We start from the raw sequence: 25,377 nt of genomic DNA on the forward strand, positions 1-25,377 counted from the left end.
TTCTGCTGTTAGGGTCAGTTTGCATATTACCCTTTTACAATATAGGATAGAGGCCTGGTGCACGGGTGGGGGCCGGCTGGTTTGCCCTGAAGGGTGTCCCAGATCAGGGTGGGGGTCCCGCTTGGGTGCCTGGCCAGCCTGGGTGAGGGGCTGATTGCTGTTTGCAGCTGGTCACACCCCCTTCAGGGTAGGGGTCCCACTGTGGTGCCTGGCCAGTCTGGATGAGGGGTTGAGGGCTGTTTTCAGGCTGGCCTGTGACTAAAGCTCCCAGCCTCTCCTTTTTTTCTTTTTTCTTTTTTATTCTGGGATTTATTATCCTTCTATAATTGAAACTCTGTTGCCTTCACTGGCGCTCCCAGCTCTGAGGCCGCGGCTGGCTGAAAGCAGGTATCTGGGGTTTGTTTGGCTTCTATAATTAAAACTTTGTTGCTTTCAGAGCTGTTGCTTCCGGAGCTCAGAGCCGGGCCACAACAGGCGGGGAACCTTGGCTTCCTCCATCACTGGAGCAAGCAAACCTCATGTTCGCTTCAGCTGCGTGGCTGCCGGCCGCCATATTTGTTGGCAGTTAATTTGCATATCTCGCTGATTAGCCAATGGGAAGCGTAGCAGAGGTACGGTTAATTACCCTTTTTGTCTATTATTAGATTAGATGTTATATTCCTAAATATTTATATTAAAATCATGTAGCCTCTTAAGTAAAGATATAGTGGAATGTTTTGAAATAAGTGTTTTTACATTGAAATCCTGGCTCTACCACTTAGTAGCCATGTGTGCTCCAACCAGTTATTTAACCTCCTTGCATAACAGTCACCTCATCAGTGAGGACTCAATAAAAGAGTACACATGAAAGTCTCCGAAAAAGAACTGGCACAAAGCAAGATGTATGACACCTTTGAAAAGCTAAAAGTAAATGTTATTTTCAATGTAACAGACCAAAGGCTAAATGTCTAGACTACACAAAGAACTAAACGAACAAACAAAAACAACCTAACAACCAAATTTTAAAATAGGCAAAAGAAATCAGTAAGCAAATCACCAAACAAGAAATGTTCTTTCAATGATGAGAACATAAACTGTTATAGCTTTTGGAAGAAGAAGGGCAATCTATATATACATGCAAACATATAAGTGAATATATATATAAACACAATTTTACTTATTCATGAGCAGAGAAACAGCCTGAAAGCATACATCCAAAACTTAACAAAGGTAACCCCTGTATAGTGTAACAGATCAGTGCTTTCCAATTTTACTTTATACAAAGTCTTGTTATAATTTCTTTTCAAGAGCATTACCATTTAGTCAAACTTCTGCAAAGATGTTCTGTTTTGTGACCTCAAAGAGTTTGAAATACCTCAGAGAACACTGTTCTAAAGTATGAATAATATATCAGGTGACTGACTGGCTCACTTTCCATGTCACAGCTGAAACCTCTGAGAGCAGAGATCACCAGTCTTTGCAGCTACTTATATCTGATAATGTGCTACTTTCTTGTCTCTCTTTGGTGGCTCATTATTTCCCACCTGCAGGGAAAATCAACAATTGGCAATAAAAAAACAACAACACAATTCCACATCAGGCTAATATTTACTTCTACAAATCTGAAAATAATTAAAACTTTAAAAAAAATTTATTTATTAAATTTATTGGGTGATGACATTGGTTAACAGGAAAATATAGGTTTCAGGTGTAGGTTTCTATGTTACAAGATTTGTATATTTCACTGTGTGTCCACCACCCAGAGTCAAGTCTTCTGTCACCATATATTAGGACCCTCTTCTGCCCCCACCCTAACAATTCAAACTTGAACATACAAACCAAGTTACCTGGCATGTAGAGCCTACTCCAAGAGATTGTGATTCAGCTAAAGTAGAGAGGGGGCCCAGGAAGTAACACTTTGAATAAGGGACTCTGCTGTTCTAGTCACTACAACATTACTGCACCTGGGTCTAATTCCAGTTCTGAAGCCTTCAAGTGTAATATCCTAAGTTCAACCATCACCAACATCTGAGTTCTAGTGTAAAATCTGATTTCCTGTGACATGCAGAATTCATTACTGTCAAAACTAAGGATTAAAGCTTATGCGGTTCACATACATATGCACATGAATACACATGTACACACACAACATGAATTAATGAACAAGGAATTAAAAAGTTGGCAGGATGAATATCTGAAAAAGGACCATTATATCTTAGACAGAGATGAGTCCAGAAAATATTAATTTTAACAATTTTGACACTTTAAAAATGTTATCTTGGCCCAATAAAACACCATCAATTGGAGGTAGATGCAATGCAATTCCTAATGTGCTTTTATTATACAATCTAATTGTAGCCACAAATCCCAAATGCAAATCATTACAATAACATCTAGCCCACATGTAAGTTACAACAATGAAATCTGAAACCAGCAGAGGGCAGTTCTTTTAAAAGCCAGAGGCAAGGTTTATAACACTCACAGAGCACAGAAGAGCTAATGGTTTCAGACAGATTTCAGTTTGTGAGGGAAACTCTAAGAGGACACTGCTGTCATCTGATAATGCAAGTTCATTACATTTAAGATAACATATTCTAAATTCTGAAGAAAATCCCAGCCTCCTGCTTTACTCGCATGTTATTCACACCTGGCAATGGATAAATACATTGATTATATCATCTCTCTTTTTAGGGAGAGTCTATCTCTCTGCTCTATCCTCCTTAAAGTAAAAAGGAGTAAGACCACACCCTCCAGGTGTATAGTATAACAATAAATCATGAGTCTTTACAGTCAAAAGAAAAAGTAATCAGGAAACTATACAAACCTGTATCCAAAATATTCTGATTTTAAATGTAACAGCTTAATGTATTTATCAGTCAATAGTAAATACTATATTTCATATTTTTAAACAAAAATGTTAACTCTAACCCAAAGTCAGTAATTCAATTTTATACAACACCATGATACTTTTTTCCTCCCCTACTATTGTCACAATCATATGAGGGAAAAACAATTTTTTAATGCTACATGTAACCTCATTCTTCTTTAAAAACAAACGAACAAAAAAACCCAAATGAACATTTCTAAGCATTCACTATATTTTTAGGTATATATTTTAACATATTCTAAACTACACTCTGGTAGGAAAAGGGCTATCTACAGAATCTTAACGATAATCAACCAAAGACTCTCTGAGGAATGTATTATGTGGAAGGTACTGTGCTAGGCAGAAAAAGTGATGCAAACATATTCACAATAACAATATGAATACAGTTCTACCCCTAAGGGTTTACAATTTCGCTGTTACACACGCAGCTGCAGAGCAGGACTAGTTTATCATAAGGAAACTACAAAACACCAGACAACGAGAAGTGAGCCAGAGAAAAGGCAGGCTATTCATAAAAGAACTCTCAGAATGACAGCCAAATGCTCAACTGCAATAATGGAATCCAGAGCACAGTGAAATAATACCTTCAAAGGGTTAGAGTGAATAACTGGCACCCAAGAATTGTTTGGAAATGTGTGCTATCTTTCAAGATTGAGGGCAAAATATATTTTCAGCTAAGCAAAAATGGAGCTTATCACCAAGAGACTCACTAAAAGAACTACTAAAATCTCCTCAGTTTCTTTCAAGAAGAAGAAGCCCTGAATTATAAAAAGGAATGAATTTTTTAAGTAAAATTACAATTAAATTTAAAAAACTAAGGACAGTGATTGCATAAGTCAATAAAAATAATACCAAATTTGTAGGTTTAAAAGACAAAACAAAATATTTGACAATTGTGATATACAACTCAAAACAAGGGTGGATCAGCATTCCAGGGTTTAAAAGTCTTTGTGAGAGAAGGAAAGAGATTCTAACCACCATTATAGATAGCCAAATTAGGGATGCATATTATAACTTCTACAGTAACAACTAAAAAAATAGGTAGAGCTAGTATAGTTGTACTACCACCAGAAAAAAATAATAAAGTTGGATTCCTACTTTTTCCCATCCACATTTATTAACTCAAAATGAATCACGGCCTAAATATAAACTTTTCAGAAGGAACCATAGGTGCAAATCTTCATGTCAGGCAGTGGTTTCTTTGCTACAGCACCAAAATCCCAAGTAACAAGGAAAAAAATTAAACATCATCAAAATGTTTAAAATTTTTGCTGCAAATGAGACCAGCAAGAAAGTAAAAAGACAACTCATAGAATGGAAGAAATGTTTGTAAATCATGTATCTAATAGGGACTTGTATCTAAATTATATAAATAACTTCTACAACTCAATAATAAAAATACAAATGACCCAATGTAAAAATGGGTGCAGAATCTGAATAGGCATTTATCCAAAGATACACAAATGGCCTTATTAAAGCATAAGAAAAGATACTCGGTATCATTTGGTCATCAGGGAAATGCAAATTAAAACCACAATGAGACACCACAACACACCCACTAGGAAGGCTATCATCAAAATGAAAGATAATGTGTTGGTAAGGATATGGAGAAACTGAACTGTTCATACAATGCTGGAGGAAATGTAAAATGGTGTCCCTGCTTAGGAAACAGGTTGGCAGTTCCTCAAAATGAATAAACATGGAGTTATTACCATATGACCCAGCAATTCCACTCCTGGGTATAAACCCAAGAGAAATAAAACCATATTCAGAGGGGCTTTATTCCTAATAGCCAAAAGTCAAAACAATCCAAATGTCCATCAACTGATGAACAGATAAACAACAGAATATAGTATATGGCAAAAAAAAAAAAAAAAAGATGTGAAGCACTAATACATACGACAATATTAATGAATCTTGAAAACATAGTAAGTGAAAATCAGTCATTAAGGAAATTAGATGATTCCATTTATGTGAAACTAGAGGCCAGATGCACGAAATTTGTGCAGGAGTAGGAATTCCTTCCCCTGGCTGCCTGCACCAGCTTCCCTCTGGCACCTGGGACCTGGGCTTTCCTCCGGCCACAGGCAGGCACCAGGGATCTAGGCTTCCCTCTGGCCGCCGGCAGGCACCACGACCCAGGATTTCCTCGCACCCCGGCTTCGTCCCGAGGGTCATCCGGAAGGATGTCCGGTCTAATAAGCATATCATGCTTTTATTATTATAAAGGCCCGGTGCACGAAATTCATGCACAGGTAGGGTCCCTAGGCCTGGCCGGCTATCAGGGCCGATCTGTGGGGTGACTGATGGGGCGAGCGGAGGGGCCCCCTAGCTGGCACCCGCCTTGGCTGACCTGGGGCCTGCAGCTGGGGGCAGCTCCTGCATTGGAGCGTCTGTCCCCTGGTGGTCAGTGCTCGTCATAGCGACTGGTCATTCCGCCATTCGGTCGATTTGCATATTAGGCTTTTATTATATAGGATGACCAGAACAAAGAAATATATAGATAGAAAAAGTAGTTGTTACTTAGGGCTAGAAGGAAAGATAGGGAGTGACAACTAATGGATTTCTTTTAGGGAGGCTAAAACTGTTCTAAAACAGGATTGTTGTAATAGTTTCACAATTCTGAGAACATATTAAAAAGCATTAAATTGTATACTTTAAATGAGTGAACTGTGTGATATGTGAATTATATCTCAATAAAGCTGTAGTTTTAAAAGATAGGTAGAGTTTATAATTTCTAATAGACTAGAAAAATGACATTAAGAAAAGAGAATCAAAAGAAGGCAAGAAAAATGAAAAAAAAGAGAAAAGCAGAAAAAGTATACAACATGATTTTTTAAAAGATAATCATTATAGTAAGTGAAAATTCACTGAAAAAAAAAATTGTCCAAATAATTTTTTTAATCCAGCTAAATGTTTACAAAAGATACATGTAAAATATTAGGTCCTATTTTGGCGTTATTGTATCTGCAGAGTCTGAGAATGATTGGAAAAAATAAATCATTCAAAAATAATGGTTAAGAACATTAGGAAAACTATATGCCAGGTATTAATATTATAAAAAGTGTGCTTTCTTGAACTGCTTGCTTTTATTCTTTATATTTAAAGATAGAAACTTCTGTTTCCCAACAGTCAAATGTATGTCCTATTAGCCACTGTACATGATTAGTAACAGTATGCAATTTTGTGCAAATCTTAGTTCTCACTGTGTTACTGCCTAATTATTTTTATGTTTTCTTGTCTATTTTATATATTTTCAATTACATTTTGTTAAGCCACTTCAAATTCTATTAAAATAAAAAAAAGTGAGCAAGAAGTTAAAAGTACTTGTTAAAAATAATTACAGAAGTCTACCATTCACAAATTAGACAGGGTATTTCTAATCTGCACCTAGATTATTGGCAATTTATTTAAAGCAAAATCTGAGAGATACAGCTTAAAGAGGTCAACAATTCAAAGCTAAACTCATTTGAAAAGCTGGTCAGTAAAAAGAGATCACTTTTTATTTACACAAAAACTTAAAATATTTTTTCTTCAATAACTTAAAATTTCATAAAGTTGTACCCATTTTCTAGATATCTCCCACTAATTTCAATTTAAGATTAAGTATCATCAGGCATTTTACTTGCAGAGAGCCATAAGTATTTTCTCTCTTCTATAACAATTTTTACAAATCAAATTATAACTCTCTCTCTTAAATTATGGGATATGATTTTTGAAAATGAAAATTTTCTCAGAAACAAAATTATTACTTAATTACTGAACAGACAAGAAATTATTTGGTCTTCTATTTGCAAGTCTGAAGGGAAGTAGAGTCACTATCTCTTCCCTAAACCCATGGCTCATCACAGGTCTCTAAATTCAGCTCAGCTGGTCAGGTACAGCATTCATATTCTAACAGCCAAGAAACAAAATGATAGATAAAAAATGAGTGAATGAGTAAATAAATAGATAGATGGCTAACACTGTAGGCAAAAATGACGCCCATAAACAGACAAAATATATCTCCAACAAACAATTTTAATTTCTGCAAACTTAAGAGAGCTGTAATGCTCATTTCATTTTAAGCAATAATGTAGACTACCAAAAAATTAAGTAGAAATAGAGGGCAAGTGAAAAGGGTTATCTGGTTTGAAATAAAATGTAAATCATAATTATTTTGAATACTGCCTTGAAATTATTTGATTTCACAAGCAAAAAAAGTATTCTGTGCATAACCTTTGACCTATTCCATATGCAAATGAAGAACTAAAGTCCATAAAGGTTAAATTACTTGACAAAGTACAAATCTCAAAATAGAATCCTGGTCTCCTATTTCTCAATCTAATATTACCCAAATGCTCCTACACTACACCCCTAGGAGCTTCTCCCCTCCTGGATCTCCCTTCTGAGGACAGATATCTAACCTAGCAGGGCTAAGGGCAGAGCTTTGGATTGACTTGAAGAATCTTAGCTCTACTACTTGAACAGCAGTATATTCCCAGATAGGTTATCGTCATGCTGAATCTTAATTTTTCATCAGTAAGTAAAATGAAAGTAATTATATTTTACTGCAGAAGGAGTTCTATAAAGAAAAATAGTTTAAATCATGTATAAAATAAAAAACATAATATTGTAAAAATGTATGGTATTTTTGTTAAGTGCAAGCCAAATAACCAACTAATCCACTGTAATATCCAGAAGTCATGTTATTGAAGTATCCATCATCAAAGTCCTAGAAGTTTCAAAACTATAAACTTTCAAAAACATAATTTTACTCACCAATGAACTGACCAAATAAAACAAGGATAACAGGTTAGAAAATGGTCTAAGTATCATTTACTTTACCTATAATACGGTATATAATTGTACCTAACATCTAACTGCAATAATCATGTAAACTTCTTATCATAATGCCTTTTACCTGGTAAGTGCTCAATAAATGTTACTATTATTATAATTAAAAGGTTAAGAGGACATGAGGGTAAGCAGTGAATAACTGAAATAAGATTTGTGCTATAATTTGTAATTGTATAAATTTGATGTTGTGTACATTTGGGTTACCATTTTATCTTATTTCTACTACTTTATGTTTGAAATTTTCTGTTAAAAAAGGGGGGGGGGAAGACAGAAAAACAAAGAATAAGGACAAGAAGATATTTTACATTAAGATGAGGTGTTTTAAAGAAACTATTTGGCTAAATAAACTAATAAAACCTAATCACTGTAATATACAAGCAAAGAAGAGAGAGAGCCCTGGGGAACTTGTATGAAGTCTCCCAGAATCAGTGGTTGCCTGGAACCTAGGGGAAGGTGGTGTTGGTGGATGATGGCTAAGAGAAGCAGGGTTTCCATTTTGGGGTAATGAAAATGTCTGAAAACTGACACCAGCGACAACTGTGCCAATATACTAAAAGCCACTGAACTGTGCACTTTAAATGGGTGAATTTTATGGTATGTGAATTCCATCTGAATAAAGCAGTTCAAAAAAAAAAAGAATGTATGGTTTTTGTCTCAATATCTCCTGAATCATCTCATTTTCTCCTTTCCCACTGCTTCTTGTTTATGAACAAGTCACCATGGGCTCCTACTTGCAACAGGTGGTCTCCTGGCATCACTCAGTTTTACTCTCCTCTGACCCATGCTCAGAATGTCCTTTCACCTGCCAGCCTCTGGCCACGCTGTTCTCTCAGCCTAGACTACTCTCCTCCCCGCCCCCCTTTGGCCTGCCAGACCTAACTTACTTTTTGGGACCTCGGCTGAAATATCACTTCTGCCAACGGTCCTTCCCCTCATCTACTGGGTTTAGGTATGTCACCTACCCTGGCACTTCACCTGTTATACTGTTCAACATATTTGATGATTTCCTGTCTGTCTTCTCCAATTTATATATCCAATGAACAAGGAAAATGTCTGTTTAATTCTAACGCCTAGTACAATATCTGACACCTAACACACATTCAATAAATACTGGCTACGTGAATAAATAAATGATTGAACAAGTCCTTATCTTAAAAGATCTTAGTTTCTTTGTAAGATAAAAACAATGCACTAAATGGTAACTTTTCCGCCTTTTCTTCCTTTATGATCTATATTCACAGGATGACCTCAAAATTTGTATTATTCAATGGCCCTATTATTTCTTAGTAGAAACAACTAATGAAGATATGATTAAATTGAAGTCCATTTTTATCAGTCCCTCCTATTTGAAATAAATGAGGTTAATTAGATAAGAAAATTATCTCCAATACAAATTAGCAGTTGGAAATTAACAAAAAAAATATTTAACTCTATCTGTACCTTTTTAAAGTAACATGTATAAATATGCTTAAAAATTAGCCCAAACAGACCGTTAGGAGCTACATTTAAGAACGCAGATGTTATGAGATAAAGAACTGCCTGAGAGCCTGCCTCTCTGGCGCCATGTGATACAGGAGAAAAAGACTGTCTGTTGAAGGCTTCAGAGCCTAGCCTAAGGCACAATTAAGTTCTTTTTTGGTCTCAGGGTCCTATACTCCACTCCTAGTTTCCTCTGCTTCTCCTTAATCACTCAACTCTGGCACTACATCTATAGGTCATGCCCTACACAACATATGCTGCATATGTACTTCAAAAACAACTTCCTCTCAAATGCATGTCTGTGGCAACAACAGCTATTTACATGGCCTTCAGGTCTTGGCAAAGAAAAACCTAAGAGAAACTGGTGATCTGCTGATGTGGCTTATGTTACAATTTGGTAGGCTTGCAGATGCATCCAGCCTCATGTCACAGATCTATTTCCTACCGGCCTGGAACTTGACACCTCATGAACAAATTACCACAGCTAAAAAAGTGATGCTGCTAATGTTAAATTAGTGTTTCAACTTCTTGTTAAATGTAAAAATCTCACACCCTTATTTAGCAGTATTTTAAATCTCCAAATACCACAGCTAAAAGCAAATCACCCAATGGCAATTTCAGAATACTGTTCTGTCCTAAATCCCATTCCTGCTGAGATTCCGATATAACTCTCTTCCATTTTGCTCTTTCCAATTCTGCAGTTCTTGAAACACAGTAATAACTGAGTATTTATTAAGTGAAAAAATGAATGAACCTCTAAAAGCTGTACGTTAGAGAAGAAAGGAAAAGTATCTCTATTTATATAATAGTCACTTATGAAACTGTATATTTGTAATTCATAGTGCATTTATATTCTGTGTTCAGTTACTTTACACTCATGTATGAATTTTAAGTTTTTAAAGAATTAAAATAAAATACAAGAGAGAAAGACTGTCTGTTGAAGGCTTCAGAGCCTAGCCTAAGGCAAAATTAAGTTCTTTTTTGGTCTCAGGGTCCTATACTCCACTCCTAGTTTCCTCTGCTTCTCCTTAATCACTCAACTCTGGCACTACATCTATAGGTCATGCCCTACACAACATATGCTGCATATGTACTTCAAAAACAACTTCCTCTCAAATGCATGTCTGTGGCAACAACAGCTATTTACATGGCCTTCAGGTCTTGGCAAAGAAAAACCTAAGAGAAACTGGTGATCTGCTGATGTGGCTTATGTTACAATTTGGTAGGCTTGCAGATGCATCCAGCCTCATGTCACAGATCTATTTCCTACCGGCCTGGAACTTGACACCTCATGAACAAATTACCACAGCTAAAAAAGTGATGCTGCTAATGTTAAATTAGTGTTTCAACTTCTTGTTAAATGTAAAAATCTCACACCCTTATTTAGCAGTATTTTAAATCTCCAAATACCACAGCTAAAAGCAAATCACCCAATGGCAATTTCCGAATACTGTTCTGTCCTAAATCCCATCCCTGCTGAGATTCCGATGTAATTTTCTTCCATTTTGCTCTTTCTAATTCTGCAGTTCTTGAAACACAGTAATAACTGAGTATTTATTAAGGTGAAAAAATAATGAACCTCTAAAAGCTGTACGTTAGAGAAGAAAGGAAAAGTATCTCTATTTATATAATAGTCACTTATGAAACTGTATATTTGTAATTCATAGTGCATTTATATTCTGTGTTCAGTTACTTTACACTCATGTATGAATTTTAAGTTTTTAAAGAATTAAAATAAAATACAACATTAACATAAAAAAGAATGCAAGTTACTTTTCAGATGAGTCACAGGATGTTTAGAGGATTTATCAGTGTCCAAAGAGCATCACTTAGAACATCAGCCAACAAAACTAAAGAGCAGAAAGGGTTTTTGGGAGGGGACACTGAGGGTCTAACTAGACAGTAATATTCTGTTTGTTTGAGGATGACTTGCTTCACAGGTGTACTCTTTACTTAAAGCAATGCACCACAGAATTTAAATAAAAATTATTCCATGTACTTGATCTATACCCCCAAAATTAAATTTACATTTTTATTTTTTAATATATATTTTTATTAATGTATTTTTTCAGAGAGGGACAGGGGAAGAGAGATAGAAACATCAATGATGAGAGATTCATTGACTGGCTTCCTCCTGTACGCCCCACACTGGAGATCAAGTCCATAAACCCAGGCATGTGCCCTGACTGAAAATCAAACCATGACCTCCTGGTTCATAGGTCAAAACTCAACCACTGAGCCATGCCAGCTGGGCTTGAGTTGTATGTTTTAGATCATGGGTGGGGAACGTCCAGCCTGCAAGCCATTGTATAAGGCCCATGAAATCATTTGGTCTGGCCCTGCCAAAGCAACCACAGGCAGAACTTTGAAATTCAATAAATCCAGGAACATTTTTCGTAGCAACATAAATTTATATTACGTGAATTACATTAAGCGAATGATGTGATAAATATCCAAATGACCCTTGGCAGAAAAAAGGTTCCCCACCCCTGTTTTAGTCAACTGATATTAGATACAAGATCATAATAAAGTTAAGATTCTATGCAGTTGCTAGCAAAGTTATGACAGTAGTAGTTAAACAAGACTTTGTTAATGGTCATAAAAAATTATTGTTATATGGAAAAGATACCCTTCCCTATATTTCCCACTAAGAACAACTAAAAGCCCTGGACATTATAATATAAAACAAATACAGACTTTTAAAAGTTGGAAAGAAGGCAGCAAATTGGCTAAGAACCTCAGGACCCAAGGAACAAGACGGTGTAAATTCCCTGGGTTTTCTTCTTGCCCCATAACTTCCAGAACTGAAGCTGAAAAAATCAGCAACACAAAGGAACCAAAAGGCACCGCCCAGAAAAGTCCCAACAAAACCTGCTCTCCCTAGTCAATGGACCAAAGAAGCAGCCTAACAAGACTAAAAATGTTCAGACAGTAGCTACTCTTCTCCAGACAACAGCCAAAGAAAAAACTGTAGCCCTTCCTCCACCCATGCCAACAAAAGCCAAGTAGGGAGCCTGGACTTTGAACCTTACCAATCTGTAACAAAGAAGGTCAAGTAGGGAAGCAAAACTTTCATCTCTCTTAGGTATAAAGTCCCCCACCCTCACCATGCACACACACTCAGGTTATGTCAAAGGAGGCCTAATCATCTGGATATTCACCATCATCCAGCAAGAACGAGGTGACTTTACCTAGCAATACTCCATATGGGCATAATTCATCATTGCTGGGAGAGTAAAACACTGTCCATGCAACTTCACTGGGACAGACCAAACTGAATGTTTAGGCCTGTTTTCTCCTGGACCCTTCCCTTTACCTCTATTTTTATTGCTGACTGATATCTGTATCCTTTTGCTATAACAAATCATAACCATTAGTATAACAGCTTTTCTGAGTTCTGTGATTCCTTCTAGCAAATCACTAAGACTAAGCGTGGTCTTGGGAACACGTAAACACACACACTTAACTTCATCAAATTTAAAACTTTTGCTCTTCAAAAGAAATTGTTAGAGAATGAAAGACAAGCTACAGAGTGGGAGAAAATATTTGCAAACCACATAGCCAACAAAGGATTAGTATTTAAAATATAGGGTGTCCCAGGAAAACATACATTTTGGGGATACCCTGTATATAAATAATTATAAAGGCAGTGTTTGTTAAAATACATTTCATTTTCAAAATTGAGCTATCAGCTGTTAAAGTATGTATACATTTTGGGGACACCCTGTATATAAAGAACTCTCAAAATTCAACACTAAAAAAAGGAAATAATCCAATTAGTATATGAGCAAGACATGAAGAGATATTTCACCAAAGAAAATACAGAGGGCAAATAACCATGTGGAAAATGTTCAACACTGTTAATTAGAGAGCTGAAAATTAAAACCACAATAAGATATCACTTAATTCCTATCAGATGGGCTAAAATTTGAAAACTACCAAATGCTAGCAAGGATAAAGACAATATTGGGTTACTCATTCTAATCCATTTCCATTACTGATGTAAATGGAAAAGTCACTCTGGAAACTAGTGTGACAGTTTCTTTAAAAAGTAAACATGCAACTGCCATATGACCAGCCATTGCATAGACATTTACCACAGAGAAATAAAGACGTAAGTTCACACGAAAACCTATACATGAATGCTGGTAGCAGCTTTATCCCTACTAGCAAAAAACTAGAAACAATCCAGATGTCATTCAGCGGGTGAAAGGTTAAGAAAAATGTGGTCTATTCAATACCACCATTGCTATGTAAGTACTCCTCAACTATAAAAGGAAGAAATTAATGATATATACAACTACCTGGATGAATCTCCAGTGGGGGAAAAAAAAATTCCAAAGGGCTACATATTGAATGATTGTGTTTATCCAGCATTCTTGAAATGACAAAATTATAGAAATGGAGATTCATGGTCTCCAAGAGTTGAGGAGGGGAAAGTGGGTGTGAGCAACATTAGGTATTCTCTGGTGATAGAAATGTTTTGTATTTGGACTGTAACAACTCAATATCCTGGTTGTGATGTTGTATTGTAGTTTTGTAAAATACAACCATGGGGGAGAGAGGTACACAGAATCTCTGTATTATTTCTTAAAATTGCATGTGAATCTATGATTTATTCAAAATAGCAACACTGAACATCATTAAATATTCAAACACTACTTTTAAATTTCTAAAAACAATAAAACATATCCCTTGAATGTTCTCAACTCAACCATTCTCCAAACAGGCGTATCAAAACACTAAGAATTTTAACTCACCTTCCACGCTGTCAGAACAGGAAGTTCCGATGCCAGTGTCACCACTGTCAGAAGCTATACTATGTCTCCTGATGTGGCTATTTCGATGGTTGGATGGAACAGTTGTGGCCTGCCACAATGATTCACTACCAGGTAACCATGCTGATGAAGAATAATCTGGGCCTACAAAGAAAAATGTGCAAAAATTACCACATTTATAATTTCTGTGAGTAGAAAGAAGATATCTTTTTCCACCTTGTAAAAAAAATGCACATCAAGTTATATTCTGCCCAAAATAGTTAAAATAGGTCAATGGTAGATAAGATTCAACATGAATTCAATGCTGATTTAGCAGCTTCTTCTGGCTGAAGGACTCTGTTATCTGCATATAGATATCTGAACTTTCAAACACATACTGTTCTCTTACTTAAAATATCAAACACATCATCTATCTATCTGGAACTACTCTGCTCTGGAATATTTGATAGGTAGGCATCTGTGATTCCACACACAGGCATTAGCTGAGAACTGGGGCTCAGATAAAGTCTAACTGAATCATATGGCATGGCAATATAAGTAGATTATGCTCATGAAAGGTCAAAAAAAATCTATTTTTTTCTACAATATCCTAATCACTTAAAATTTAAAATTATTTTGGATTATTTTAATTGATTTTATTTCTTCAGTTATCTTTCGATAAATGTTTAACACCACATTTCCCTTTCGAGTTAGATTAATTTGTTTATGAGGCTATCACAATGATCTTATTTTTGTCAAACTTTTCCTTTAAAGAAAGCAAAGCAATTCATTCAGGTTTCCCAAAATGACAATAACATAATAAAATGATAGAATTATCTATATGTTGATCTCCTCCAGCCTGAACTCAGATTTGTCTTAACATTTAAATATTCCTCTTTTAAAAAAGACTCAATATATTTTATGTAATTAGAATACTGATTATAATTAACAAATGTCATGAATAAAATAACATTCTAATCTTTATTTTAGATTGCCTGCATCAGTCAAAGAATAATATGTCTTGTCTCTATTCAGGTCAATCCAGAATCACAAAACAGTAAGAACTAGCTGTGAAATATACTCACCAGTGATATAATAAGGATAATTTTCTCACATAATAGTTATGACTATGCTACTGAAAGGGGAACTACTTAATTTCTAGATGTATGCTATGCACTTAACAAAAACTTAAGGTTCAGTGAACTCTGACAAGTCTTACCTAGGTCCTATCATATTAAAGCAACTGAATAATTGTGTAAAATCAGTTCTCTCTAGAACAAAGACAGAGCATTTCTGTAAGAATAGCAAAGATCCCAAGACAGCATACATTTGAACTTCTCTTTGGAAGGCAGTACAGTATGTTACATTTTTTAATATAAATTTCAATTCTTTTACACAGACTACTAACTGCCCAGTAGTAGTAAAATTCACACTGAAAATATAGAAAGATTACATAAAAAAAGAAGTAACCTATTATATCTTATTTTGTTTCTGAAGCTTTTATTTAATTGGAAGCAAAAATGCATACAATATCAAGTCTTCTACAATATGTTAATATGCCTGTAACTACATTTAGGAAAACAACTAATCTTATTTTTTAATGACAACTCTGAGCCAAAGAAAATTTTTAAAAGACCACTGACAAAGCAGATTTACATTTTTACATAAAAAGCTGAATAAATATTACAAATCATAAATAGAAATTGCAGTGTTTTTTTTTCAAAATGAAGTTTATCACCAATTCAGTAGATTGAGACCAACCTTTTTAAATAAAAGAGAATTGAACAGAAAATATCAAAGCACATTAACCCTCATATGACATAAGATGCACATACCAGTATCTCACATTTTAACATCTCTGAAATGTCAACAAGTACACAGTACTTCTGCACAAAGTTCAGAGCAGTGGCCTTCAATTGCCCAATTCTACCATCAATAGAAATTAATGTACAACTAACTTAAGAAGAATAAATGCAGGGAATACAACAAAAAAATCTCCTTTCCTTAACCCACACATCTAACCTATTTCTGAAACTGTTCAGTCCATTTCAGAAGTGCCAATTGAATTAGAGCCCGCCAGTCCATCCCCACTGTCACAGATCAGACCTTTTGGTTTGACTACTGCAAAGAGCTCCTGCTAGAGTAACTCTATCAGAGCCGGCCTCTATGCTACTATCAGAATTATCTTCTTAAAATCAACATATTTATGTCATTCTCCTGCTTACATAGGTCTGTTGGTTCTTTACTGCATATTAAATAAAACTCAAACTCATTAAGTTTGGCAAAGTTCTTCATCAATTAGAAGCTTCATTTTCTAAAACTTCGCAAACCCTACCTCCCCAATTCCGGCTCCCCTACAAACACTCTCCAGCCACACATACCTAATCACTGCCTCCAAACAAATTAGGTTCTTTGGTGACTCCAAGCTATTTCCCTCCTCTACCTTTTAAAAGTCCCAGAATGCGGAATTAGCTTGCTCTAAGTGTTTTCTGGTTCCTCCAGGTGGTATTAAATAACTACTACTTTATGCTCTCCCAATATATCATTCAAAATTCTATTCACATTTACTAATTTAAATTAACCCATATGTATATGACTTTCTTCACCATAACCAAACTGGGAACACTGAAAAACAACTTTTTTTCTTCTTTTTTTAGTCTCTAGCACAGAGCTTCACAGTTAGGCAGGGTCTCAATAAATGCTGTCATTATTACCACTGAGTACTCAATAAATGTTCGTGGTATAAAATTAAAACTCCCAAAGACTTATAGTTAGATCTAAAAAATATTCTTCCATTTAGAAGAAGAAGCTTTTCTTTTCTTTCTTTTTTTCTTTTTTGGTTGTTGTTGTTGTTTCTTTTTAAATCCAGGAGATTTTAAACTATCTCTGGAGCTAGTGTACATTTAAGTATCTATTTAAAGATCAGTAAATATTTTCCAAAGCAGCTAAAAATATACTAATAATTATAAATGGTTTGAGGAGTTTATAGCCAAAATTCCAAATAAACATGGGAAAACAATCTCTCATAGGATCAAAAGACCCAAAAAAGTAATAAAAATTGTAAATGTAAAATTAAAACACATTTTAAGATATTCATATTAATAATAACCACAAAAAAAGGAAAAAAAAAACAGAACAGCAAATCCTGTTCTACACAGAATTTCTATCTAAGATGGAAGAAACTTTATTTTCTTTATTCCAGTTCCTCAAGTAACTAAAAATAAAACTACCTTATGATCCAGCAATCCTCACTTCAGGGTATATATAACAAAATCTCACAAGAGATATCGAAACCCCCCATGTTTTACTTCATTATTTACAACAGCCAGGACAGGGAAGCAACGTAAGTGTCATCAACAGATGAATGGATAAAGAAAATGTGATGTTTATTCAGCCATTAAAAAAAGAAGAAAATCCTGCATCCATTTTTGACAATATGGATGGATTATGAGGGCATTATGCTACCTTAACTATGCCAGACAGAGACAAATACCATATGAGTACACTTAAATGTGAAATCTAAAAAAAGCCAACTCATGAAAACAGAGAACAGACTGGTGGTTGCCAATGACAGGGGATGGGGGAAAGGGCAAAAGTAGCCAAAAAGCACAAACTTCCAGTGAAAAGATAAGTAAATTCTAGAGATTCATTTACAACATGGTGACTATAGTTAACAATGCTGTGTTGCATATTGAAAGCTGCTAAGAGAGTAAAACCTAAAGTTCTCATCATAAAGAAAAAAAGTGTAACTATGTCTGGTGATGCATGTCAACTAAACATATTATGGTAATCACTTTGCAACATACACATATATCAAATCATTATATTGTATACCTTAAACTAACACAATATTATATATCAATTACATCTCAATCAAACTGGAATTGGCTTTCTTGCAGTTAATGATTTAAACTGAATTCTAAGTAATTGACAGCTAGTATTCTTTGCTTTCTAAATTAAAAAAAAATCTGGAAGTTCATTCGTTAACTATTGTAACTAACTTTAAAAACATTACCACAAAAGGTATAAAACTATATTCTTCAGAAGTGATTCTGAATTTCCTATTTTCAATCCTAGTATAACAAGGAAGAGCTTCAAACTAGGTTGGTCAGGTTGAGGTGTAAACTACCTCAATTAAGAATAGTCAGATAAATAAGTGGTTCACCTTTCACAGTAAAAGTATTAATTCAAACCAATAAATATTCACCCCAAGTACTCATTATATAAACAAGGAATTTAAGAGTTAGGGTAGCAACCAACACAGATAAGACTATCTCCTTCTATGAAAAAATTACATGCCTGTTGATTTCAGTGTGTGATGGGCCAAAAAGCCCTATCTTCTGGTTACATGAAATGCTGTATTCAAAAGTTTTTTGGTAGATATGAGGAATGAGGGCCACATATTTAATTTAGTCTCTCACAGCCTTTGTTTCTGTTTATAAACTGGAAAAACAAGGTATGGTAAAAACTAATAAGAAGTTTTTAATAAAACCACTACAAGCGTGAGGGAGTATACCAAGTGGTATTCCAGAGGGGTTAAAATATAATTATTAAATATTAATATATATTTAAATATAATTATTTAATAATATCAATAGAAAAATATTCTACATGGTAGCAAATTATGGGAAAACTAAGAAGGAAGTATTATCAGTACCCAGGAAAAAATTAAAAGAAACTTTCCTAAATAAAGAAGTTGTTAGATCTAATTCTGCACATGCTACTTTTATTTATGTAGCATCGGCTTCCAAAGGAAGCAGAGTAGATTAGCAATTATTTCTCAATTAGCCATTTATTTTCTGACTCTTAGGAACCTAAGTGCTGTACACAATACATTTAAAGGCAAAAGCTGAAACAAAAATTTTGGTTATTAAATTTATTGGGATGACATTGGTTAATAAAATTATGTTTCAAGTGTATAACTGTATGATACATCATCTGTACATTTCATTGTGTGCCCACCACTCAAAGTCAAATCTTCTTCCATCACCATATATTTATCCCCTTTACCTTTTACTACCCCTCAACCTTTCCCTCTGGTAACCTCCATACTGTTAACTGTTCGTCTTGTTTGTTCACTTGTTGCTTTCAGTTTTATATCTCACATATGAGTAAAACCATACAGTTCTTGACTTTCTGACTTATTTCACATAGCATGATATTCTCAAAATCCATCCATGTTGTCGCAAATGGCAGTATTTCATCTTTTCTTATGGCTGAGTTGTGTTCCACTGTATATATGTACCACATCTTCTCTATCCAATCACCTCTCAAAGGACACTTCGGTTGTTTTCATGTCTTGGTCACTGTGAATAACACTGCAATGAACATTGGGGTACAGATAAACCTTTGCAAATAATATTTGAAAATTTCTCAGGTAGATACCCAGAAGAGAGGTTTGTTGGATCATACGGTAACTATTCTTAATTTTTGGAGGAAGCTCCACACTGTTTTCCATAGTTGGCTGTACCAGTTTACATTTTCACCAGCAGTGAATGAAAGGGTTCCTTTTTCTCCACAATCTCTCCAACACTTACTTGTCTTGTTGATAATGAGCCATTCTAACAAATGAGAGGTGGTATCTCCTTGTAGTTTTGATTTGCATTTCCCTAATAGTGAAGTTGAACATCTTTTCATATACCTGTTGGTCATTTGTCTGTCTTCTTGGGAGAAGTGCCTGTTCAGGTCCTCTGTCCATATTTTCATTGGATTATTTGCTTTTTTTGGTGTTGAGTTGTATGAGTTCTTTATATTTTTGGATACCTTGTCAGAGCTGTTGTTTGCAAATATCTTCTATCATTCCGTTGGTTGCCTTTTTGTTTTATTGGCAGTTTAAGCATTTAGTGTGATATAGACCAATTCATTTAATTCTGCTTTTACTTCCTTTGCCTTAGGGTCAAATTCAGAAAATCCTCCTTAAGACCAAGGTCTATACGTTTTGTACCTATGTTTTCTTCTATGTAATTTATTGTGCCAGGTCTTATATTTAGGTTGTTTTAATATATGTTGAGTTAATTTTTGTACATGGAGACAAATAGTAGTCTAGTTAAATTTCAACTTATTTTGGAGTGTATTAAAACTAACACCCCAAAATAAGTTGAGGAAATTTATAAATATCTCCCCAATAATAAGAAACTTAATTTCTAGTCAAACTTCTCAGTAAATTATTCCTAAAATGAGATGGAATGCTCGGTATTAATGAAAAGGCTTCAGAAAAGCTTCAGTAATGTCATGGTAAGGCAATATGTATTTCTAATGGTCAGTAAACACACAATCTTTGCTTCTACAGGAGTAATGTAACCACCTTATATATCACTTTCTCCATAATAAAGTGGGCTGGTTGGATTAGAGGATCTCTAATCTCCGCCAGTTTGAAGTTACTCCATTCTCTTCTGACATCTTACATGGCCTCCTGGAAGCACAGACTTCAGTGATTACTCCTTTCTCCGTCAGTCTCCTCTCTTCTGGGACACCACTCTTACATCACTAGCTCTCCTTCCCAGTCTCTTTGGATGGTTCCTCTTCCTCTACCGGACCAGAACACCAAGTGTCCCAGAGCTTGATCCTCTGCTGTCTTATCTTATCTACAGTCTCTGCTATCTGCTCTCTACTCTCTCCATGTGATCACCTTTAAACACCATATACACACAGGTAACACTCAAAATTCCTACCTCTACCTCGCCCATGTCCTTTCTGAGCTCCAGACTGGTATGCCCACCTTCCTACTCAACGATCACATGAACCTCTAAAGAAGCATCCCGAACGTCACATGGCCAAAATAGAACTCTTTAGTCCACTTATTCTCCTCACACCCTTCCCCCACCTCGGGAGACACCACCATCCATTATAATTACTGAAGCCAAAATTAAGATACCATCTTTGACTCTTTTCTCCCTCATTTACCACCTCTAAACTATCAGTAAATTCAGTTAGCTTTGTTTCTCAAGTACATATTCCAAACACATCATCTTCTCCTAATCCAATCTAACCACTCCAATCCCAGCCATCATCTCCCACATAATTAACTACAATGACCTATTAACCTACTTCTCTACTGCTATTCTTTCCCTCACTCCTCCACAATCCCCGTCCCCCCCTCTCCACCCTCAAAAAAGCCAGGAGAGATCTGTAAATCCCAAAGATAAGGAATGCCTGCTTCATTCTCTGGTCCATAAAACAATGTCTATCTCATAGCAGGCACTCAATGTGCAGAGTGAAAGAATGAATGGTTCCTCCCATGGGTAGCTTCCCCTCATGTAGAATAGAATCCAAACTTCATGCAATGCCTTCCATTACCAGGCCTCCCTCACCTCCCATCCCTGCTCACTATGCTCCAGACTCTCTGGTTTTGACATTCCTCAAACTCCCCAAACTCACTTGCATCATGGAACTGTTTCTGTACCCTCAGGTACAGAACGCTTCTCCCCTCAGGTCTGGCTCCTTCTCATCCTTCAGGTCTCAATACAGTGTTACCTCCTCAGAGAGGCCTTCCCTGACCAGCCTACCCAAAGCAGGTTTCTCTACCCATCCCCTGTCATCTCACCCTGTTCCTTTTCCTTATATACTTAACACTAGCAGAATTGTCTTGTTGTTAGTTTACTTATAGATTATTTATCTCCACTACAATGTAAGCTCCCTTAGGGACCTGGGACCTTATGGTTCTTATTCAATAATGTATCCTTAGAGTCCAGCACAATGCCTACCACTCACAAACATTTACTACGTGCTTATGTGCAAGCACTATGCTAAGTAACAACAATGGAGTTTTTTAATCATAGAAAAATAGATACTAGAAATAAAATATTAGTATGAAGAGCAATTTCATGCTCTTTTTATGTTGATCATTCCTGTTCTTAAAATGAATAGCCTTATATAATAAATTCTACTTTTTAGAATATTATTCTGCCAGTGTAAAATATGAATATCCTTAAAGTAGTCAAAATAATGAGTATCTCACTGTAGCCTTAGGAATCATCTAGACAACCACATTCTCCATTTTTCAATGTACAATTTGAGGGAACTAATTAAGCTATCACTCAATAAACTACTACCTAGGAGCTTCACATCTTCATCTTTTTCTCCGAGTACACATACAACACATTTCATCCAGTCAGAAAAATCATGACTCTGTAAAGCCTTTCTGTCCGCAACATACAGAAATATTCAGTGTAACAAAAGAGGCTGTCAACTCACCATTTATTGCCTGGCCTCAAATTAGCTTCATTCAAGCCAAGAAGTGACAGAGCTTCAATTACTAATCAAGTTCATTTCACAAAAGTCATCACTGAAGTTGAGATGAAGCCCTCACGCCCCCACTGCCTATTATAAAAGAACATGTCCAACTGCCTTTAGGCAAAAGAGTTATGTTTCATTGTTACTATAGTACTTATAGGTCCATCTAATTCAGAACCACAGCAGAAACCTTTAGTATTTGCTGTGATCACACCAATTGCTACCACACTCATTATGACATCACTAAATACCTCATGGCAATGCATCAACTAGGCCAGCGGTTCTCAACCTGTGGGTCGCGACCCCTTTGGGGGTCAAACGACCCTTTCACAGGGGTCACCTAAGACCATCCTGCATATCAGATATTTACATTACAATTCATAACAGTAGCAACATTACAGTTATGAAGTAGCAACGAAAATAATTTTATGGTTGGGTAACAACATGAGCAACTGTAGTATTTAAAGGGCCAAAAGGTTGAGAACCACTGAACTAGGCAAAGGTAGATTTAAAAGTTGGAGGCACTGAACAAGTGACACTCCTTCAGATGACGTAAGTGTTTCTATAACATTTTACTTTTAACTTGAAACTGGCATATCCTGCCGCCACATGAATATATTAATATTTTTAAAGTATGACTTACAAAAAGGAACAAATTCAATATAACTAAGTATAAGTACTCAAAATAGCTCTATATCATACTAGATTTTTAACACCTAAAGGAAATGCATCCATCCTTCCAACTTTGGCACTATTATACATTTTGAATAGGTTGTTCTCGAAAAATCAACCAAATGCATAAAGACAAACCACACGTTCTACTTAAAATTAGTTTTTTTTAACCACACTTGTCAAGGCAATAGAGAAAAAAGGGGGGAGGTGTGTGATTGTACAGAAATATAGAAAATGTTTATCTTATTTTAATTTATAACACAGTTACTCTATAAAGTTGAAATATTGTTGGTAAAGCCAAAAAAAAGTTAAATCCTAAAGCAAAGGTCAAAAGTTCAGTATTTTCCAAACCACACATTATTTCTATTTGTTTTTACTGGCATTACTTTAAAAAGAAAGTGTCCTCCAGTTTTTTAGAACACTAGTTCTATAATGCCTTTAGGTCTCCCTTTAGTTACATATTTGTATAAACAAACTAGTTTTAGAATTAACCCACATACTGAGATAAATTGATTTAAATAGCAGAAATTATTTATCCATGTCTTCCCACTGGCACTCAGGACCAAATGATTGCTGACACATTGAATCATAAGACTGGTTCTCTTTGTTTTCAGAAAAACTGTAAAATCACTCAAGTTAGTCAAAAGATGTACTGGACAATATTTCAAAAACTATGAATTTTCTTCAAATTCTCAGAAACAGAAAAAAATCCCTACATGAATCAATTAAGAGGTCATTATCTTTACTTTCCTTAACCATCTGCTCATTTGCTAAAGAAACCACACAGTTTTTCATCTAACGTATAACTTTTTTAAACTAAATAAAAATAATTTTAATATTTGTTTGCTCAAGAACAGAATAAAATCATGTCGTCACTATTACTATAAAAGTAATCAATTACCAGCATACAGCTGAAAAAATTTTTATTGGAAAGGCAAGTCCTGACTTACCAACAATATCAAAGCTGAGATAAAATATATGCTTTGTAAAGCAATCGTGTCCAAATTCCTTAAACTTGGGTAGATTTATAAAGTATCTTCTTCTATATTCTTTGCCACAGCAAAGATTTAGAGACTGTAGTATAATCTCAAAGCTTTAGTCACTTAACTTCTAAGCACTATGGTAGTTTTCTATCATAGATATAACAATGGAAAAATTGATACAATGCTTGGATGACATTACACCACTAAACATGTTATTATTACAAATAAACTTTAAGAGGTTAAGTCACAAAAACATTACAGATGGCTTTTGACATGTACACATAATTGAAAGACTCCCTCCAGTCCATTAGGGATAAAGAAATGTCTTCTCACTTGAGTTACTTTGATTTCAGGATTGTAAATATTCGGTAAGCATCAGAAACTTCTCAACAGCTGTCTCCTCTATTATGTATACAAACATTATACATTTTAGAGAAAATAATTCCCTATTTATATTTTTTTACTATTATTTCTAAAAGTGTTGCATGATCAAATTTAACAAGATAATTTCAAATCTAACCCTGGGTTATGAAATGTATGTGTATTTAGGTATAATATATAGTACGTTGACTACAGTTAACAATACTGTATAGTATGATGGAAATTTGCTAAGAGGGTAGGTAGATCTTAAGTGTCCTCACCATACACCAAAATAGAAAACAAAACAAAACAAAAAACTGAGGTGATGAATATGATAACTAGTTTGACTGTGGAAGTCATTTCACAATGTATACATATGAAAACATCAAGTAGTACACCTTGAATATATACACAATTTCCATTTGTCATGGAATTGCATTATTTGACATTTTAATTAGCAATCTTCTGAGTTTGTATTCTTTTTAAACAGCAGAAACTACTACCAGCAAAAAAAAAAAAAAAAAAAAAAAGCCACTTCCAAATATTGCTTCTGCTTTTTTGTTTTGCAAATAGCTTTGAAAAAGGTATACAAAAATGTCAGTTACACAAGTTGAGCGCAAACATTTTATGGAACAAGGTTACTTAGTGGGAGTCCTAGAACCACCTAAAATAGTAGGGGGGGGGGGGGGGATGTGTATGTACATACGAAGTTTCTTTCTGAATAAAGGGTCCATGTAACTTTCAGCTTCTCAAAGGGGTTAAAAATTCAATTAGGATTAAAGGGCCTGGAGGACCTGTCAACTTCAGACAATTTGTCACAGACTACCCTAGCCTTATTTTTTTTTATCCTAAATTGGGGTAAGATTTATCCTGATTTGGTGGCTCCTATGCAACTTTTGAGGGATGCCGGCATGAAATGGCTGTCCGACTCAAACAGCTCCCTTCGTACACCCAAGCCGGCAAACCCCCAAATCACCTTGGAGGGGAAAGGGAGATGCAAAAGGGTTGCAAACGGATGAACACCCTCATTGCTCCAGGATGCACGGGCTCCTGCAGAGCGTGCGGCATCCCCGACTCCGAGAGGGAGAGGGATGCGGGGCGGTCACCGGGTTGCAGCGCGGGGCTGACTCCCCTCTGGGGTCACTTGCGGCGAGGGCATCACCAGCCCCCCTCTCGCCCCTAAACGCGC

At 35.5% G+C, this 25,377-nt stretch overlaps 1 protein-coding gene across 1 annotated transcript in view; it reads right to left on the reverse strand.

Moving 5' to 3' along the window:
- CEP85L (centrosomal protein 85kDa-like) overlaps positions 1-25,377 on the reverse strand; it is a 135,699-nt gene that overhangs the window by 60,697 nt on the left and 49,625 nt on the right. Inside the window, exons 4-5 of the mRNA XM_014533915.1 lie at positions 18,994-19,026; positions 13,945-14,106 (exon numbers count right to left, since the gene is read on the reverse strand). Coding sequence (XP_014389401.1) covers positions 13,945-14,106; positions 18,994-19,026 — 195 coding nt within the window. The remainder of the gene's footprint in view (positions 1-13,944; positions 14,107-18,993; positions 19,027-25,377) is intronic.

Source organism: Myotis brandtii, unplaced genomic scaffold (genome assembly GCF_000412655.1).
Source record: "Myotis brandtii unplaced genomic scaffold, ASM41265v1 scaffold123, whole genome shotgun sequence".
NCBI lineage: Eukaryota > Metazoa > Chordata > Mammalia > Chiroptera > Vespertilionidae > Myotis > Myotis brandtii.